General features: G+C 41.6%; 3 protein-coding genes across 6 annotated transcripts; 2 read left to right on the top strand and 1 right to left on the bottom strand.

Annotated features, from left to right (window-relative positions):
* Window positions 1-5,875: 5,875 nt before the first annotated feature.
* Window positions 5,876-6,670, top strand: LOC145440154 (uncharacterized). The gene has a single exon (XM_080317736.1). It carries the CDS (start codon window positions 5,876-5,878, stop codon window positions 6,668-6,670), a length of 795 nt encoding a protein of 264 aa, XP_080173862.1.
* A 3,726-nt stretch (window positions 6,671-10,396) lies between these two features.
* On the top strand, window positions 10,397-13,803 carry LOC145441294 (uncharacterized). Of its 3 annotated transcripts, none has more exons than XM_080319118.1 (3): window positions 10,397-12,666; window positions 13,240-13,304; window positions 13,372-13,803. In XM_080319118.1, exon 1 carries the CDS (start codon window positions 10,768-10,770, stop codon window positions 12,247-12,249), a length of 1,482 nt encoding a protein of 493 aa, XP_080175244.1. In that variant the 5' UTR covers window positions 10,397-10,767; the 3' UTR covers window positions 12,250-12,666; window positions 13,240-13,304; window positions 13,372-13,803. The 3 variants fall into 3 exon arrangements, with proteins under 3 accessions (XP_080175244.1, XP_080175243.1, XP_080175242.1); XM_080319117.1 differs by having other exon boundaries at window positions 10,397-12,265; window positions 12,533-12,666; window positions 13,240-13,803; XM_080319116.1 differs by having other exon boundaries at window positions 13,240-13,803.
* A 198-nt stretch (window positions 13,804-14,001) lies between these two features.
* Window positions 14,002-17,434, bottom strand: LOC145441295 (protein SPMIP7-like). Of its 2 annotated transcripts, XM_080319119.1 has the most exons (10): window positions 17,174-17,432; window positions 16,943-17,109; window positions 16,733-16,886; window positions 16,494-16,666; window positions 15,903-16,047; window positions 15,547-15,614; window positions 15,448-15,489; window positions 15,233-15,340; window positions 14,585-14,692; window positions 14,002-14,525 (listed from the first exon to the last, which is right to left on the bottom strand). In XM_080319119.1, the coding sequence occupies exons 1-10, from the start codon at window positions 17,342-17,344 to the stop codon at window positions 14,405-14,407; spliced, it is 1,257 nt and encodes a 418-aa protein (XP_080175245.1). In that variant the 5' UTR covers window positions 17,345-17,432; the 3' UTR covers window positions 14,002-14,404. The 2 variants fall into 2 exon arrangements, with proteins under 2 accessions (XP_080175245.1, XP_080175246.1); XM_080319120.1 differs by lacking the exon at window positions 14,002-14,525 and having other exon boundaries at window positions 14,623-15,149; window positions 15,193-15,340; window positions 17,174-17,434.
* Window positions 17,435-18,901: the final 1,467 nt, after the last annotated feature.

The raw sequence follows: 18,901 nt of genomic DNA on the forward strand, positions 1-18,901 counted from the left end.
ATAACTGGCGATCCGAGCGTCCATATTTAATATGTCTAATATGTCTGGTCTTAATCCAGTGGTTGCCAACTTATGGTACGCGCGTACCACTAGTGGTAGCCTACGCCAGTGGTTCCCAACCGGGGCGGAATTCCCCCCTTGGGGGGAATTTTGCAATTTTTAGGGAGGAATTTCACTTTAGAATCGGATTTCCTAAATTGTTACATGTCCGAACTGTCATGTAGTCAACCAGTTGTATTCGAACGTATGCTCCTTATGGTTTGTTTTGTTTGCTGAAAGTATGTTCAAATGCTATTTGAAATCTCTTTTTCACTTACAAATCCCCCCCCCCTCCATTTTTTTAAATTAGTTCAGATGTGCTGCAGTTCGCAAGACAATTTTGTAGGCCAGCGACGGCCTCTCAATCAAATATATCCTAAGCGAGCAAATGTTGTGCCGTATCTATCACAAGGCTTCTAGTGAAAGTATTTATCTTATATTTTCAAGTCAACATTTTCAGACAGTGACAAAATATTCCAACGTCATCGATTCAAGTCAAAGAGATCGCTAGCCTTGCTTTATTTTCAGTGAACAGCTACCCGATCGAAAAAAGACATGGTAAACTTCGTGCAATGTTGCCGAAACGTAATGGGTGTCCTAAATTTCAATGAGCTACAGCAGGGAATCTGATCACTTGTATGTTATATATCAAGGCTGTAACCAAATCACGAGGCTTTCATAGTTTTGACTCGAGTCAAGTCGAGTCATTTTCAATTCATCATTGAGTCAAGTCCGAGTCCAAGTCACCGAGCAGAGGGTCGAGTCCGAGTCATGGTATTATGTCTCGAGTCCGAGTCCAAGTCACACTCCAGTCAACACTGTTTGGTGATATTGAATGATTTGGATTTATGATATACTAATTTTCCTCACTTTGAGCAGTTTCTTGTCGCATTTTCAAATACCAGGATCAATGGACGAAATTCCAATAGGGTGGTCACTTTACTGTTCTTCGAAATTACAATGAAATGTCGGTCTTCGCCGTCTTATAGTCTGGAATCATATGGCTTGGATCGAGTCATGCACAAAGACTCGAGTCCAAGTCGAGTCAATACCCAGATTGTCACGAGTCGAGTCGAGTCGCTTCCATATTTTGAGAAAATGACTTGAGTCAAATCGAGTCATCAGAAAATGGTGACTCGAGTCAGACTCTATAGTCTGGTCAACCCTCCTATATATGAAAGTACCAATATTATTGGCCAAATGCATACGCAAACATGAGAAAAAATCGCGAGACCAGTGAATTTATGCATAGTGATTTTTCACAACAGGTATATTAGCGATTGGTGCATGGTAAGCCGAAAACACAAATGGAAGTGTGGGGCTCTGCTGAGTCAAGCCTTCCAGAATTTGTTTGATTGGGACCAAGACCATTGTTTTTGGAAGTCTACAAAGTGTTATTACAGCACTGCTAGAAACAAACATCGGTACCGCCTGTCTTATTCTCTCAGTCAACAGGTGTTTGCGCGGTAAAAATGACCTTTTTTAATCATCGGGCAGATTTATCCTAAGGGGGGAATTTTGGCTTAAATTTCGGCCAAGGGAGGCACGAGATGAGAAAGGTTGGGAACCACTGGCCTACGCGAAGGTCTTGCAGGTGGGGTGGTAGGGGAGACCGGGGACAAATGTAACTAGGGGCAAATGTAACAATCGACCTCACCGCTAGTAGGATGGAGAAATCAGCTTGATATTTTAAGTGCGCATGCAGTAGTTATCTCTCCTATTATACCTGGAGTTACGTTGAGCTACGATGCCAAACCCCGGAATAATTTGCAAAAAACGAAATTTTTGACCCTCGGGTAAAGTTTTTCTGGTCTGGAATAATTTGTCTGGACGAATAGTACCTCAAGTAGTTACAACGTAATATGTGTAGCTGGAACAATGTTACTATAGTCTACCGTGGTGATGGAAAGAATAGGACTTGCATCGCCGGGAAGGTACCATACTGAGACACTAATCATGGTCGAGCGTGTCAGGGGCAATCGTAACACTTTTGCCCCGTTACAATATGTTATCAATTCTGAATGTCTTTGTTCATATGTTGGTATTACCATTCATCTACTGCAGAATAATCTTGCAACAGCCAGAAGTTCACCAGAACAGATACTGCCTTGCGATATCAATTCTAACATGATCATCTGTCGAAACAGCCATACAATAGTGGTGATGTGAATCTGACGGTTCGGTTATTTTCGTTATTCAACCACCCTTTCTCATGTTGATCGACTTTTGGTGTGTCTAACTTCAATAGGCATGTCTTAATTCTCGTCCTCTGACTTTGATCATGGTCCACTTACATTTTGATATTTGATGTGAACAATTTATGTTAATTTTATACAGCACAGATAAATGTCATTATAGCTTTGACGCCACACAATGTTGCGTCCTCGTTTTACTATACTATCATCGGCCCATTCAACCAAGATATGTTAGCCAGGTCGGTTTCGCACCTTCGCAGGTGACCGAATGACCAACCCATTATGCCCGCTGAAAAACAGAACCTTGGTAGAAGAGGCCGAATATGTGTAGGGAGATGATGGAATGAATGTGTCTCTTGTACACTTTAAGCTTGAACAAGACACGAAGGGTGATATTGCATTCAGATGCCATAAATGCGATGGGGCGTAGCCTGGAAGCGTTCAAACGTCTCTTCCTTTAGTTTCATGCAATGTTACAATTTGTGCTTACGTTTTCGTTGTTCATTCAGTTTGTGTTTAGTTATAAATAACACTGTTACAATTGCCCCGCAAGGGTGGTACAATTGCCCCTGGGTACGGGGCGATTGTAACATTTGAGCAGCGATTTTTGCGACGCAAAATTTCCATGATTGATTGTTGATTGAGTGCCAATTTAGTTTTCATATCAACTATCGAGTTGTTGGCTTCTTTATATAAAACTTTGGAAGTGAAATTTCCACGAGAAGAACACGTAATGTTGGAAAATACGAAAAGTGTTACAATTGTCCCCGGTCTCCCCTACGCGAGTAGATTCTTTTTTTTTTCTAGACCGAAGGGAGGTACGTATTACATCAGGTGGGGTAGATTTTGAGTTTTTTGAAGTCGTCATGGGTAGGGGCAATCCCACCAATGACGGCGTACGGGGAAGAGATCTAGTCGTAAAGCATTGGGATTCTTACGTAATCAAATTATGTTTTAATATATTTGACCACAAGAAATTCCAAATGGATCCACTACAGAAATCATAAACTGCGCCTTAAAATGGGCAGTTCATTTTCTGTTTCGCTGCCTTCGGCTGCTCAACACGGTGGAAACATTTTTGACCGTCTTCGGCGCGCGTAACTCATGTAGGTGGTACGCGAGCACTGCATGAAATCTCGAAATGGTAGTTGGATGGAAAAAGGTTGGGAACCACTGTCTTTTTAATCGAAAGCAAGTGTCGCACCATAGCAATTTACAACACGTATAGCTACGTTGTAAATTGCTATGGTCGCAGTGATTCAGAAAATACAAATTTAAACATGGCCAAGGCAATGAAAAGAACCCAAAATGGTCATTAAAATATGAAAATTTGCATAGTTCCGAACAATCGCTCGGCGCCATTGGCCATTGTTCTGATGGTCATTGTGTTGCAACTTTCCCATTGTTCAGAACGATCAACCTTCGGCGGCTATTTCGGAGTAGTTTTATTGCCCTGGCCAGATTTCAATTCGTGTTTTCGGAATCAGAGCGGTACTAGCTTTCAATAAATACCGGGCATATAACCTAGCTTTCAATAAATACCGGGCATATCAAATCATTCGGACGCTTGGGTCGCGAGCTATATGATTACCGATTACACCATGCTTTTAGCCGGCTCAGCAGTACGCCTCTCGATGTATTCAACCGTGAGTCACGTGTTGTATCTATCCGTAGATTAATTATCAATACCTATAATAGCTACTCGTCGTTCAACTGGAAATATAGGGCACATTGTAGGCTATTGAAACAGTAGTGACGTAACTTTAGCACTCTATACTCACAACTTTCCTGCAATCCCAATTAAAAACTCCAGAATCCAAGCCAAGCCAGAGTATTTTATAAATATAAATTTTATTTTATATCATATAAATCTATATCTCAATATTTTTGTGGGGGCCGCAGGAGAGCTAGCTGGGGGCCGCGGTTGGGAATCACTGGTCTATACTGATAGACGGAATATCAATAATGTAGCAACACATGCAGCATTCATTTTTGTCGTTTACTTTTATGTTATCCTTTCTTTTATCCAGTATGAATGCCTCTTATATTTACATGCTGTGGGCTATGGTGGGTGTCTGATTAAAAGACTACTCCAAGTAATTTCGGCATCCTCCTATACCTTTTTCATTATATCGCAATCTTGTGGTGTATTAATTTGATAAAAAATGATAAAAGGATGATAATGATGATGATGAAATGATGACGAAGTTACAATAAAATGCCTGACTTGGCCGTCCTGGTCCGATTCAATACACAAATTGACTCAAGTCAAGTCGAGTCATTTTTCGAATTTGAAAATATGACTCGAGTCAAGTCGACTTGAGGCGGAATCAAAAGCGCCCAAGTACGACACACGCGCGGCCACGTCGTCTATCATACAATCGACCGAACAGATCCTCGCTCTATCAAATAGGCCTTTGCCGGACCTGACGTGTGGAACAGTATCCCACCAGCCATCCAAGTCATTCAAGGCCATTCCACATTCAAGTCGAAATACAAGCAATTTCAACTGAATGAATACTATTCAGCCCTCAAGATTACCGGACCACGACCTGACCTATCAACCTCGCTTCCGTGACATGCCACCCCATTTTGTCGCTTGCTTTTACTATCTTCTTTCACTTTCCATTCAGTGTGCAATGTGCATGTATGGCATGTTTACATTCTATATAGTGCATGCCTCCTCTTTCCATCGCCTAGGCTCGATCTAGGCCAGGGGTGGGCAATTATTTTCCTTCGCAGGCCAAATGAAAAGTAAAAAATACGTTGGCGGGCCGAGTGAAAAATTTTCGATGTATTCTCCAGCGTATTTTAATTTTATTCCTAAATTACATTGTTATTAAATGCTGCTCTGTGAAGGTGTTGATGTTAGGTAATGAGGAAGTGACGGTTGAATGAAAAAATATTCAAGTCAAAGAGATCGCTAGCCTTGCTTTATTTTCAGTGAACAGCTACCCGATCGAAAAAAGACATGGTGTAGCTGCACATAATACACCTACAAACTATATCCAAGCGATCGCGACTCGTAAATGTACTACGCTTATTCCTGACGCGTTACCGTTCAAATATTAACATTCTGATACATTCGTACCGCTCTGACTTGCACGCTCAAAAGGTGCCAGTCAGAGAGCATGTTCATTTTTTTGTTGTTGTGATTACAGATTGAGTGTAGCTATACTTGTCTGGCGTTCTCAGTATCGAAATGAGAGTTACGTAGTTAGTTAACTACTCAGTAGGTTCCACCATCTTGGCGACGACGGGTTTTCGACGCTGTACACACATTGTCGCATCCTGGCGTTAGGACCACCAAGAATTTGGTAAGCGCCAAATATGTGTGGAAGGGTCTTGCGAAAGACGTGAACCAGTGGAGCAGGTCTTGTATCGCCTGCCAACGGTCGAAGGTCACTCAACACACGAAAACTGCTCTTGAAACATTTCGTGTTCCAGAAAAGCGCTTCAGTCATCTGAACATCGACCTCGTAGGCCCCTTGCCTCACTCGCGGGGATACACGTATCTCCTTACAATAGTCGATAGGTTCACCAGGTGGCCCGAAGCCATACCGATTTCTGACATTTCCGCCGCCGGATGTGCCCGCGCACTGCTGTATAATTGGGTGGCGAGATTTGGCGTTCCGGCAGATATGTCATCTGACCGAGGGCCTCAGTTCACTTCCAGACTATGGGACGCAGTTTGTGAACTTCTCGGCACCAAACTACACAGGACCACTTCGTACCATCCTCAAGCCAACGGACTGGTGGAACGCTTCCACCGTTCTATGAAGGCTGCCTTGCGTGCTCGATGCACGCATCCAGGCTGGGTAGACGAGCTACCGTGGGTCTTACTTGGACTTCGAACCACACCAAAAGCGGACCTAGGGTCCACTTCGGCGGAACTTGTGTACGGTGAGACGATAGCAGTGCCAGCAGATTTCATGGCCACGCCTGAGACCATTACAAACTACAATCCACTGCTTAACCGCCTTCGAGAAACTGCTGGAAGTTTGCGCCCAACCCCTACCTCTTCTCATGGAAACACATCAGCTCGTGTGGCTTCAGACTTATCAAATAGTAAATTCGTTTTCGTGCGAAGAGGCGCACATGGGCACCCGCTGACAAGACCATATGACGGACCATACGAAGTAATCTCCCCAGGAGAGAAGGTTTTCAGACTGAAGATTGGCTTGCGCGATGAACTCGTTTCGGCAGACAGACTCAAGCCAGCCTACATGGACAAAGAACATCCATTCATGGTGGCACAACCACCTACAAGAGGTAGACCGCCTTTGCTTGATCCTTCAATGTCATCTCCAGATCCTGCGCAGCGAGCACCGGAAAGCTTCCAACGTGAACAGGACGACATGACGTCTACGCGCAACAAGCAGATGAAGACTCGCTTCGGAAGAATGATTAACGTGCCCCCTCGATTTCGAGCTTGAAAAGGCTAGTCACGATCTGGTGGAGGGTGGTGTAGCTGCACATAATACACCTACAAACTATATCCAAGCGATCGCGACTCGTAAATGTACTACGCTTATTCCTGACGCGTTACCGTTCAAATATTAACATTCTGATACATTCGTACCGCTCTGACTTGCACGCTCAAAAGGTGCCAGTCAGAGAGCATGTTCATTTTTTTGTTGTTGTGATTACAGATTGAGTGTAGCTATACTTGTCTGGCGTTCTCAGTATCGAAATGAGAGTTACGTAGTTAGTTAACTACTCAGTAGGAAACGAGTTCCTACAATGGTAAACTTCGTGCAATGTTGCCGAAACGTAATGGGTGTCCTAAATTTCAATGAGCTACAGCAGAGAATCTGATCACTTGTATGTTATATATCAAGGCTGTAACCAAATCATGAGGCTTTCATAGTTTTGACTCGAGTCAAGTCGAGTCATTTTCAATTCATCATTGAGTCAAGTCCGAGTCCAAGTCATCGAGCAGAGGTTCGAGTCCGAGTCATGGGATAATGACTCGAGTCCGAGTCCAAGTCATTGTGTTGACTGCTCAGTTTCCAGTTAAAGTCTTGTTAAACCCACTGTTAGAACCCTATTCGGTGATATCGAATGGTTCGCATTTATAATATACTAATTTTCCTCACTTTTAATAGTTTCTGGTCGCATTTTCAAGTACCAGTACCAATAGACGAAGCCCCAATAGGCTGGTTGCTTTGCTATTCTTCGAAATTACAATGAAATGTCGATCTTGGCCGTCTGAGTCTCGAGTCATGCGCAATGACTCGAGTCCAAGTCGAGTCAATACACATATTGACTCGAGTCGAGTCATTTCCATATTTTGAGAAAATGACTCGAGTCAAGTCGAGTCATCAGAAAATCGTGACTCGAGTCTGACTCGAGTCATACAACCCTGCAATATATTAAAAAGTTCAACCAGAATACTAGCAATCCCAATGGATAGTTTGATGGCATGGAAGGTTATATGGCTGTTGATGAGAGAATTCTGAAATATCAAATTCGGACAATACACATGTCCATAACTATAAGCTGGGGTGAATCGCGCGAGGCGCAAAAACAATTTGCATTTAACTACGGCTTCGTGCCTCCTTCTGATGCTGATGCCCCCCAGTTCGAGAACCACTGCACCAAAATGTATATGTAATAGTAGCCTGCACACTGCACAGCTTATTATCTTGCCTTCCGAGCAGAGTGCAGCTTAAATAGCCTTTATGTTAAGCGAAGCTTGCAGTTTGTTTGAACTTCGCCCTTCCTTGACCGAGTGTTGCGTGGTTTTGTCATAAGACCGACTTTATTTAAAATCCTTCATCTCGGCAACATGCTGGGCAAAAACTAAAAGGACGGGCTTACCCCTGACTCCAACATACAAATATATTTAGTGCTAAAGTCTAAACCTTCCTTGAATTTCAGTTTTCGGCTTTCTTTTTTTTTGGCATGCCCGTTATTCCTTTATGGGTGATAGATATGATGATTGATGAGTCACATAGGAATCGCCAGCACTGATCGGCTTGTTTTACGAATTAGGGATTTGGAAACGTATCACATAACAATTTGAAACACATACCGCATAATCTATAATGCGTAATGTGACAATGGCAACGAAGAAGGTTTGAACTAAACTATGTGGAAAGAGTGATTTCTTGTGACTTTAATTGCTACTCAGACTTATTAATAAACATGCTTCTAGGTAAACGAATTTCCTGTTCAGTAGATAACCAGATACAGCCTATGGTTTTAGTCATTCAAAAAGCAAGTTTTATGTTTTGAATTCAAAGCAACCTTTCGCGGGCCGCATTTGGCCCGCGGGCCGCACTTTGCCCAGGTCTGCCCTGGGCTAAGGTGGGTGTCTGACTCCAAAGACTACTCCAATTCGATTCTACACCTTCCAATCTTTTCATTGTATCGCAATTTTTCATTGTATCGCGACTGATAAATATTGGTAATAAACCGAACTGAACTGAACTGCGCGTTTGTAAATACAATATGGTGATACCTTCGTTTGGGTTGCCACTTTAACCTTTAGAAGATATTCCTGATTTTATATGGTGCATGGAAAACTGAATAAAACTGAATTCAGTTTTCCATGATATATTCAGTTTTCCATGATATGGTGTGAAAATATCTTCAATGTTGTTAATCTTGTTATGTGATGCAGCTGATGCAGATGCTGACGACGTTCGAGGTTCGATAGTGATATTATATAGATTACAAACCTACGTAGGTAATTAATCTATATTTATATGCACATGATAAATTCACCTTGGTCCGAAGAAGTGATAAGTAAGTGCATCAAACTTAGTTGAATATAATCGAACCAATAAACTAGACAATATAAGGGAAGTTGTTAACTTTCTCATGCTCAGCTCGACATGTTCCTTAATCCTTAGGTGATACTCGTGATAGAGATAAGACACGAGTAAAACGTAATGTGATTGAGTCACGTTCACGTCAGCACAACAAGTTTTGGCACTTCTTCGATAGTAGCCATTAGTAGGTAGACATCGAAAAGCGTTTACCATGATCACCAATAAATGTTTCCCATGAACACGAATAAAAATTTACCGGTAAACGTCAAAATGAATTGTTTTTTTTTGCGTCTTTGGAGAGACGGATATTAGGGTCTGGTGGGGGGGATTTGGGAAAGAGGGATATTAGGCCTTGGGAGGGGATGTTAGGCTTCGGGGAAATTAAGGTTATGGGAAGGGCGATATTAGGATTTGGTAAAGAGGGATATTAAGCGTTGAGAAAAGGGGTTGCGGGAGGGAGATATTAGGTTGGAGTTAGGGGGATATTAGGGTTGGAGGTGGGTTAGGTTCAGCGTTGGGGTTAGATTACCCCTAACCGGTGTTTAACTTACCTCCAATCTCCCTTTCACCCAACCCTAAATCCCCTCTCCCACAGCCCTAATATACCCTAACCCCAACATCCCCCTCCCACAACCCTAATATCCCCCCTCCCACAACCCTAATATACCCCTAACCCCAACCCTAATATCCCCCTCCCGCAACCCTAATATCACCCTCCTGCAACCCTAATATCCCCCTAACCCCAACCCTAATATCCCCCCTCCCGCAACCCTAATATCCCTCGTCCCGCAACCCTAATATCCCCCCTCCCACAACCCTAATATCCCCCTAACCCCAACCCTAATATCCCCCTCCCACCCTAATACTCCAACCCTAATCTTGGGATACCCTAAACCCAACTTTGACCCTAACCCACTCCAAACGCAAAAACAATACATTTTGACGTTTATAAATTTTTGTTCGTGTTCATGGAAAACATTCATTGGTGATCATGGTGAACACTTTTCGATGTCTACCTACTATCGAAGAAGTGCCCAAGTTTTCCCTTTCCACCCTGGTTACTGGCCCCACTGAAATCTCGGTACCCTGATAATATTGATTCATCGGGCTGATATATATATCGATCGGGTATATCATGTGAGCAGCGATGATTCTTCATGTTGAAGTAATTTAATAAAAAATATAACATAACGAGCACAGGACACTGATTCCATTCCATACAGGCCTACTGGAATCTCGGTACGTTTTGTCTAATATAACAGGTGAGCAGCGATGACTTTCCAAGTTGAAGTAATTTGAGAAAAAATAATAAAAAATGAAACGTAGTGTGAGCACAGGACACCGAATCCATACAGGCCTTTCCACAGTATACTATGTTGAGGTAGAGTGACTCCTGTTTGGAATCGGTGTCCTGTGCTCACACTACGTTTGATTTTTTAAATATTTTTTATTAAATTACTTCAACTTGGAGAATCATCGCTGCTCACCTGATATATCAGGCAAAACGTACCGAGATTCCAGTAGGGGAGTGACTTATCTAGAACTTGGAAGAAGATTTTCCTGGTTGGAGGAAAACGAATTTTTCAGTCACCGATACTTTTCACTTGATACTGTCTGTATCACAAATCTTCTTGTGGACTTATCCTCTGATTACGACACATTGTAATTTTTTCATTGTTTTTATAATAGGCTCAGAATTGTATTTGATCGGCATCTTATCGTACACTAAGAATTGTGAATGTTTGACATCCGTAATGGACTTTCATCTCCCACCTGCTGCAGTTGCCATATTGCAGACGTCGTACAAAGACTCAATATTTCAGTGCGGCCTATCCCACACACAACGTAGAAAGCTGTGGAAAAAGTACAAACGCAAGAAAAGGAGAATAATAGATCATTTTGCAGTTGCAAGCCTGCAAGCTGCCACGTCGTGCGATTCTGATTCGGAAGACATTGAATCTGATCTGCCTCGAAGACCGTTGACAAATTCCGTTGTCATACGATATCTCCGTCAAAAATATTTTGAGGCGAGGAGTCAGTGTGTGAAGCCGGGAATTCTGAAAAATGTACCGCTTCCTACAGACCATGACCAAAATCCCGCCCCTCTGAATTCCGTCGATTGCCAATCAACTGAAACTGCCTTAGATGTTGAGAATATTGAAGAAAGTGGAACCCGGTCAAAAAATGAGACCCGAGAAATAAATGACCTTCTTGCACAGCTAGATGAAGAGGTCGAAAAGTGGCACAATCCGTCCCCACCTCCTAATTATAAAGAGCCACTCGACAACGCTATTATTGCTACTGGATTACCGGAAATATCGATGAGAAATGTTCTTGAACAACTCGATATTGAAGATAATCGGCCTTTGTGTTCCTTCTTTTCAAAAACCGGCGCGTGCAGATTTGGAAATCAATGCAGCAAAAAGCACTGTGAAATCAGCGATTCCGACACGTTACTCTTTCCGAACATGTTCAAAACGTTCCTTTTCGACCTCGAAGATCGTTTGAAAATAGCCGGCGATACTCACGATCTCTCGCTGGAACATTCCGATCAAGATTTGTACGATGAATTCAAAGAATTTTATGACGACGCCAGGCCCGAATTTCAGGGGATCGGCGAAATCTCCAATATGTTTGTGTGCAAGAACAGATGCCATCATTTACGCGGTAACGTTTACGTACAATACCGTTCAAAAGATGATGCTAAACGCTGTCTGGACAAAATGTGCGGCCGTTACTACGGCGGTAAACCTTTGCTCTCTAAGTATGTTAATATCTCTTCTTGGGCGGAAACTATTTGCGGAATCGATAACAGAGGCGGTAAATGTGTCAGGGGTGGTCAATGCAATTATCTTCATGTATTTAATATACCCAATTCTCATATACATCATTATTCTAGGCATAACGAAACAAGTAGGAGCCGACACAGATCTTCAAGAGATATATCGTATGAAATTAATCGCCGAGAATGCGATATAAGCTCCAGTGATCGATCTCGTACTGGTAGATTGAAACGTAAAAAAAGACGCAAACGTTCAAGGTCCCGTAGTCATTCTCCATTTCTGCGGCAATCCGACAAATCCCCACTGTCTGACGCAAGCCTACATGCAAAGCGTTCGAGTAATGTACAATCACCGAAAGATCAGTTTCGTAAAGCATCTAAAAAGAATTCGAAGGACAAAGAAAAGATGAAAAAATCGAAGAAAAAGAAGAAACACGAAAAAAGCAGGGACTAGTTTGGAGACCCTAAAGATATCCTTTTGTAATGAATTACTCCTTAGTGATCATGTTGGATATTCTTGTTTCATATGACACTGTTTAGTTATGTAGTCTGTTTCATTTGTGAAATGGGATTCTAGAAACGGATGTGGCGTTAGCTTTTAATTGGAATAATGAAACAATGTGAATGTTGTAGAGTTTTAGAATCCCACTTCCAAGTATGTTCGGTCAATTCCCATTTACTAGCAGTGTTTTATGGTTACTTCAATCGATGTGTGATTCCTTAACGTATGATGTTACAGTTACTGATGCAGCCCTAGAATACATTCACTACAAGGTATGTGTGCTGTACACCATAATTTCCAAACAATGCAACTTTTTTTCAGAGAATATCAAGTAACTGACTATGACTTTCATCGTGTATTGATGACAAGGTGTGATTTAGTTGGAGATGAACGATTCCCATATCTGCTGTACGAGTGCTATAACTAGGGCTGGGCATAATGATTCGAGTCGAGTAGTAAAAGACAATTTTTTTTGAGTAGCCTACTGAAATTATACGTTCCTCAGAACTGAAAGTTAATTCATCAACGAGTATAATAGTTTCGATACTATTTTCCACTGCCTTGAAACCTTGTTTGACCGTATCGCAGCATGCGAAACATACTACAAAACTACAAACAATACTGGAAATAACACATTTCTGAAGTCATGATCATCCCACAATATTGTCACAAAGTGCAATGAAATCGGTATGGTCGAAAAATACCAAAGTATCATTAATGTGATGGATAACAGTATCAGTCACATTCCACAATAACAAGCATCGTATTCTTTGTGGTGGCATGAAAGGTACATATTTGAACTTTGACATATTACATTCTGTTACGACGTCATAATGAGTGATACTCGACTCGAAGCAGAACACGTGATTCAGAATCGAATCACTGAGATACTCGATTTTGCCCAGCCCTGGCTATAACTAGGGTACTACAAACGTGTTGCAGCAAACATCAAGACAAGCACTTGGTGAGTGCAGCAAAGATTGTGAATCTGTAGGTGTCAGTCAAAGGTAAGGCCTGAGGACATTTACCTGCATGTCATGTTGTTCCAATGCTGAATGCATCTTATTATTGCAGATGAGTACACATCATGCGGGGAATTCGAAAGCCAGTACTAAGATAGGCCTAGTCTTATATAGACCTGATGGAATGTAGAGTCTGCGCATCAATCACATGACAGAAGAGACATCCAGGGTATCATTGTCATCAATCTGTCACAGATAAGTTTCAAGTAACTGCTATCAATTGCAGTCACTACTCTGCTTTGACTTTGATCATGGGCATAGCTAGGATAATAGTTGCCTTGCAATGGAGGAATGTGATATAGTTATTATGACTCGAAACAATCATCTCACAATGTCATACATCTTTAGCAGTGTTTTGAGGGGGATGCTCGTGCTTTTGTCTGTAGTTACGTCCGTAGGCCATGCATCTAGCATTGCAATTTTCGTAAGATAATCTCTTGAATGGAAATACTTTTTCAATGGATTAAAGCCGCAATACCATATATAGCATGAGTATGTGAGTAAAAGCTAGGGGGGTTTCAGAAAAGTTTTGGAATTGGAATGAGCTGGTTCGTATTATAACATATCTAAAGACAGATGTGGCAGACACAATATCGTGCAACTTTCCATGCACTATCACGTTCAAGCCTTGAAAAGCTCCAGCCCAAGACATGCCAAAAGCTGTAAATAAACACAAGTCACATTTAGAAAGTGGAACATTGTATTCAATATCCATGATTAGATGATTCAAAAACAATGATGCAATGCAACATAATGATAGCAAAGCTAACGTATAATTTCTCTCGGCATACAAATCAAATGTCATGAACTTCCAATTGGCTTCTTCGAACTTAATAGCTTCTAGGAAACAATGTCTATTAATGAGCCATCACTTCACTAGCAACACACCACAATAATGCCAGAAAGAAATATTTCTAAAAATTCCCTGCAAGCTCAAACATGTAAAAACATTATCCGTAACGAGCAGACTTATAAGATAAAACAGAACGGAAAATTCAATCATCTTGCAGATATGCATTTGAGTACGTATCGGAACAGATTTTCATAGATGCGTTCCGTTCACGGTTGAAAACAACCAGCCGACTTCACATCACCGGGATATCTTCGATTAAATTGAACGGATTTTTCGGAGGAACAGTTGTGACCATTCTTGACATTGGCCCTTTCTTGGCCCAAGGTGAAGGATTAGCGGGTGTCGGTAGAGGCCTATAAAACATACCACCGGATCTTTGACATTGAAGTCAGATCACAGTAAAAATAATTACCTGTGCACGTATGCTGTTGACGGAGGTTCCGGTGCTGGATACTGACTATGCGCAGGGTGAACTCCAACCCAATGAGTGCTGCCGGCGTATCCGGGAATGTTTGGTCGTCTAACAGTGTATGTAATTGATTTATTAGAAGAGGTAACCCATATATTCAAGACATGGTAAGAGGCAGTAATGACTAGTACTCAAGTAGAAGTAGTCTGAAATCGTGACAACCTAAGTAAGTAGTGCAGCGTTTCGATGACTCGAGTCAACGCTTAACTGAATAACTTGGTCATTGTCCTAACTGGTTCGACTTGTCCGTATGGAATATGTGGATTGTGGAATTACAGACAAACTTCATTACTTAGGAGACAAATTTCTTTTCAAGTCATGAAGTCTTCTACTTTGCAAAGCATTCTGGATGCCTCAGCTGCAATAGAAGTGACCACATCATCAATACCAATCCTTCAATTCCTATATTCCATTACTGTTACACGTTTCAGAAATAGGTTGCATCTGCATAATAAATCAAGATGAAAATATCCGGTGACTCGAAAGCAGGAAATTTGAGTTCACTTGGCTCAAATTTTTCAGTGACTCGAAATGTTTGACTTGATCCTAACTGTTCGTAGCGTGTATGTTTTTGGATGTTGTATCACAAACCTTGCTGTTTCCGTGTACCAAGGTTGGGGCGTTCTCAATCGTGTAAAAGGACGGTATTCCTCCTCAGGGTTGTCTTTGTCTTCAAAATTATCAGCGCCAATACTTCCTCTATGATACAAATTTGTATTTATAATAATGCTGGCTCGTGAAAATAATTTTGAGATGCCTGATATTATCAACTTTAACCGATAATATGGATCTGCTCATCTACTCACCCATAGTTGGGGATATGATCACTCTTTCTGTAATGGCTTGTGCTGCAAAACAAATGCAATAGGTGATATCTGTTCCAAGCCTTGACAAGAGTTACTTACTAGTCGACATCTTTAGTGCGTAAATAACTGTTGCGTGCTTGGAACCAATCCCATGACCTCCCTATTCGCTGTTAAAATAAAATATGACAGTGCATAATCTGTTCTGAAGATAAGTGTTTGATCATGTCACACAATGTGGTGACATCTAGCAGCTTAATGTTTTCGTGGGCTAATCAATGAAAACGTTTCAAAGTGTTAATGAAAAAAGGAGTAGGTGATGATAAGACTAAGAATGACTCTAGAAACCCTGCATATCATATTGCTAACCGAGCATCAGCTGCCTTGTTAATAGTTATGAAATGTAGTCCTGCATGTTTCACCTTTGAATATACTGAAAAATATGCTGATAGGAGTACCTGGCACTGTTCTGTCACCGGTCGATATCGCTTTGCCCAATCTGTGAACCTTTGAGATATTGGATCCGCCATTCTCTCCATAGTGCTTGGTCGTGGTTTGATTTTTGGGGGTAGCTTGCTGTCCCAGTTCACAAATTCGTATGAGCTGAAATTGAAAGTAGGGTTTGAATCTTCCTGTATAAGTGGATGGAAGTATGGGTGGCGAAAATCTCTACTTGTTCTAGTTTTTGAAGCAAGTTTACCGATGTTATATTGATGGGCATTTCAAGTTGCAAGCAGTTCAGTCCGGATGTACTGGTGTTCCGGAGATAGAAGTATAAATTAGTGTGAAGTAAAGTATGTATTTCATATTTGAATCAAAACTGCTTTCAAGAAGAACTAGAAAACAGGGCCAGCAAAGTGTCCGAATAGGAATTATGTTGTTGAGCCTGCAGGTGCTGCAATTGAGATATCTACTTTGCAATCTTAAGTCACAAAATATACCAAGTGCACGACCATCAACAGCCCAGCATTTGACGGTTTAGTCAATTGTAGAGGTGTATAGTATAGCCTATTGTACAATTCACTCCGACAAAAGTAATACTGACATACTTCTGAGTTTCACTGGTGAACATGAATTTCCGTGCCGCCTTATCCTTCCAACTTTGATCTGAGAAATTGAACGTTCCGATCGCCAGGTTGTTGCGTTCTTTACTGGGTTGTGGAATCACTTTGGAATCACTTGTCCATCCTCCGCATTCTGATCTCAATTTGATATCTGACACCTGTCAATACATTTAATGTAAATGTCTACAGACATTGGAGTAGCCAGTTTCACATCTCATACAAACCTTTCTGGCGCTCCATGTTCCCTCTCTGTCTTGGGGTGTAAGTTCTTCGAATAATGGGTCTTTAGGTGGTGTTTGAGGTCTTCCACTGTCGGGTGGTTTTGTGGATGGTGTGCCATGCTGCACTTTATCACTGACCTGTACCATGGATGGTATCCTGAAACAGGCCTAAATAAGCAAAGAATCGGTAACAGCTGCGATTGTTGAGCTTACTTTGCGACATTTGTCTCCAAGTCTCTATCTGCGCCAGCGCTGACAAATCCTGATGCTGGATCAATGATAGGATGATTGTCACGATGTGGAGCAAGAGAATAGCCATGGTGAGGTGCAAGTGCATGCTTGTTCCATTTGATGAATGCTGGGCTGTCGCGATATCTCGCCTGTAATGGTTTACGATTTTTAGCAACACTGCATGATGTAAAGCGAAAATTTTGACTATCGAACCTGAAAGCTTGGAAAATCGTAATGCCCTTCCGGGCCTTTGATACTCGGAAATTTGGTATGCCTCAAAGTGCGATGAAATTCCATCAATTCCATAAAATTACCACGAGCATTCTCGTCAGACTTCAGAATCGTCGACATAGGGGGATGAGAGTGAAGTGCAGTTTCCGCCATCTTTGCAAACACGTCGATAATCCCCCTTCTACAGCAGGTATAGTTGCATTCGTGGTAATCGCGAATGTCAACATATTACCGACAGCTTCGGTGGCGTTCCCATGACAAGTTTTCCGCTTCAACGATTTTCACAGGAGCGGGTGAAACCCGAGATGGTTTCTTACAAAAGCCGTGTTGCGAGACAACACATGATTATATCTGATATAAATACGAAAGAGTCCGATAATCAGGCACTAATCAAAACCTTCATTGGATAGTATCATATTCCTGATATGTTCAGCAATGTGAACAACTATCAGCGACAATCCACCAAACACCCGCGCGCATTAAAGGTCAACTGCATCTTATAGACAACTTCGCCTAATCATGTTCAGAATTTTTTTTCATACCGAAATTGCCGACTTTCCGTATTTCAAACTAATCGGAAATTGCCGTAATTTGGACTGAAAGTCCCAATATTGGTATGTTTACAGAAAAAGCGAAATGTTCATTGTGACGTCATGTAGTTGACATCTCTTCTGGCCGCTGCGGATGTATGCTATAGGGCTGGTGCTGGTGCTTCTGCAGTAGCAGGGCGATTACATTAGTTAGTTATCGCGGAGGTTTCGCTTGTAATGGATTCACCAAGTGAGTGCGATTACTCAGATGACGAATGTAAGTATGCTTTTTGCCCTTGCTTACGAAAGTAATGTTTAAACTGAACAGTGAACACGTATCAAGTGTTGATGAGCTCAATCCCGTATCAGTGGAACTCCTTGCTGCTCCGAAAACGAGGGGTCGTTTGAGTATGATTATTGATGAATAACCTAAGGAGGTTAGTAATATATAGTATATGATCAGCCTAGCTTGTTCAGCTGAAGCCGCTTGTCTATACCAAATGAAATACACCGGTATGTGTAATTTGGTGAAGTACCCTACCTCTTTTCAGTTATTAATCTTGGTATTATCAATTACAGGATAGAGGATGGCGGTTATTGCCAACTTATGCAAACTATTAGTGGGATAGCAACTAACGAATTATTAGTGCATCACAGCATTACCATGATTTCAATCAGTAGCTCAATCAGAGAGATGTCTCACTATAGATGTCAACAGGAATATTGTCATATAATTATACCATCTAGCTCGATGCATGAGCAAATGAGTCTCATTCACATGAAACGTTGAGTCGGGTGCCAAGTAATTACCCGTCAGTAACACAACAATTATGCTTTTCAGGAAGCTGAGAAAAACTGTATACGGAAGTTTCGTTTGCTGGCCATTGGGATTCTGCAACACAAACCAACGAGAAATCCTGTCTGTACATCCGATCAAAATTCACATTTAGTATTTTCAACGGATTTCAATTTTGCAATGCTTCGCTAAGGAATAATTGTATTGAAAATAATAAATGCAACATAGCCAATCCATCAACAGTACTACTGTGTCAGGGAGAGAAATATAGTTTTGTGTCCAACAATAGCTTCTTTTGTCCAGCAATGGCTTCAACTAATTTTCACGATGCCGCTAGTTGAATGAGGAAGCCATCGCAATAAACTTGGTCGACTCCGCCGTATC

This window comes from Botryllus schlosseri, chromosome 6, assembly GCF_051294905.1.
Source record: "Botryllus schlosseri isolate E-star chromosome 6, Bs_hap1, whole genome shotgun sequence".
NCBI classification, from domain to species: domain Eukaryota; kingdom Metazoa; phylum Chordata; class Ascidiacea; order Stolidobranchia; family Styelidae; genus Botryllus; species Botryllus schlosseri.

Excerpts from the sequence above, each read along its gene's own strand:
- LOC145440154 (XM_080317736.1), top strand. The coding sequence starts at position 5,876 with ATGTCATCTGACCGAGGGCCTCAGTTCACTTCCAGACTATGGGACGCA.
- LOC145441294 (XM_080319116.1), top strand. The coding sequence starts at position 10,768 with ATGGACTTTCATCTCCCACCTGCTGCAGTTGCCATATTGCAGACGTCG.
- LOC145441295 (XM_080319119.1), bottom strand. The coding sequence starts at position 17,344 with ATGGCGGAAACTGCACTTCACTCTCATCCCCCTATGTCGACGATTCTG. Across the intron at positions 14,693-15,232 it reads TGGTACACGGAAACAGCAAG|ACGACCAAACATTCCCGGAT; the intron begins GTTTGTGATACA and ends ATACACTGTTAG. Across the intron at positions 14,526-14,584 it reads TCAACAGCATACGTGCACAG|GCCTCTACCGACACCCGCTA; the intron begins GTAATTATTTTT and ends TATGTTTTATAG.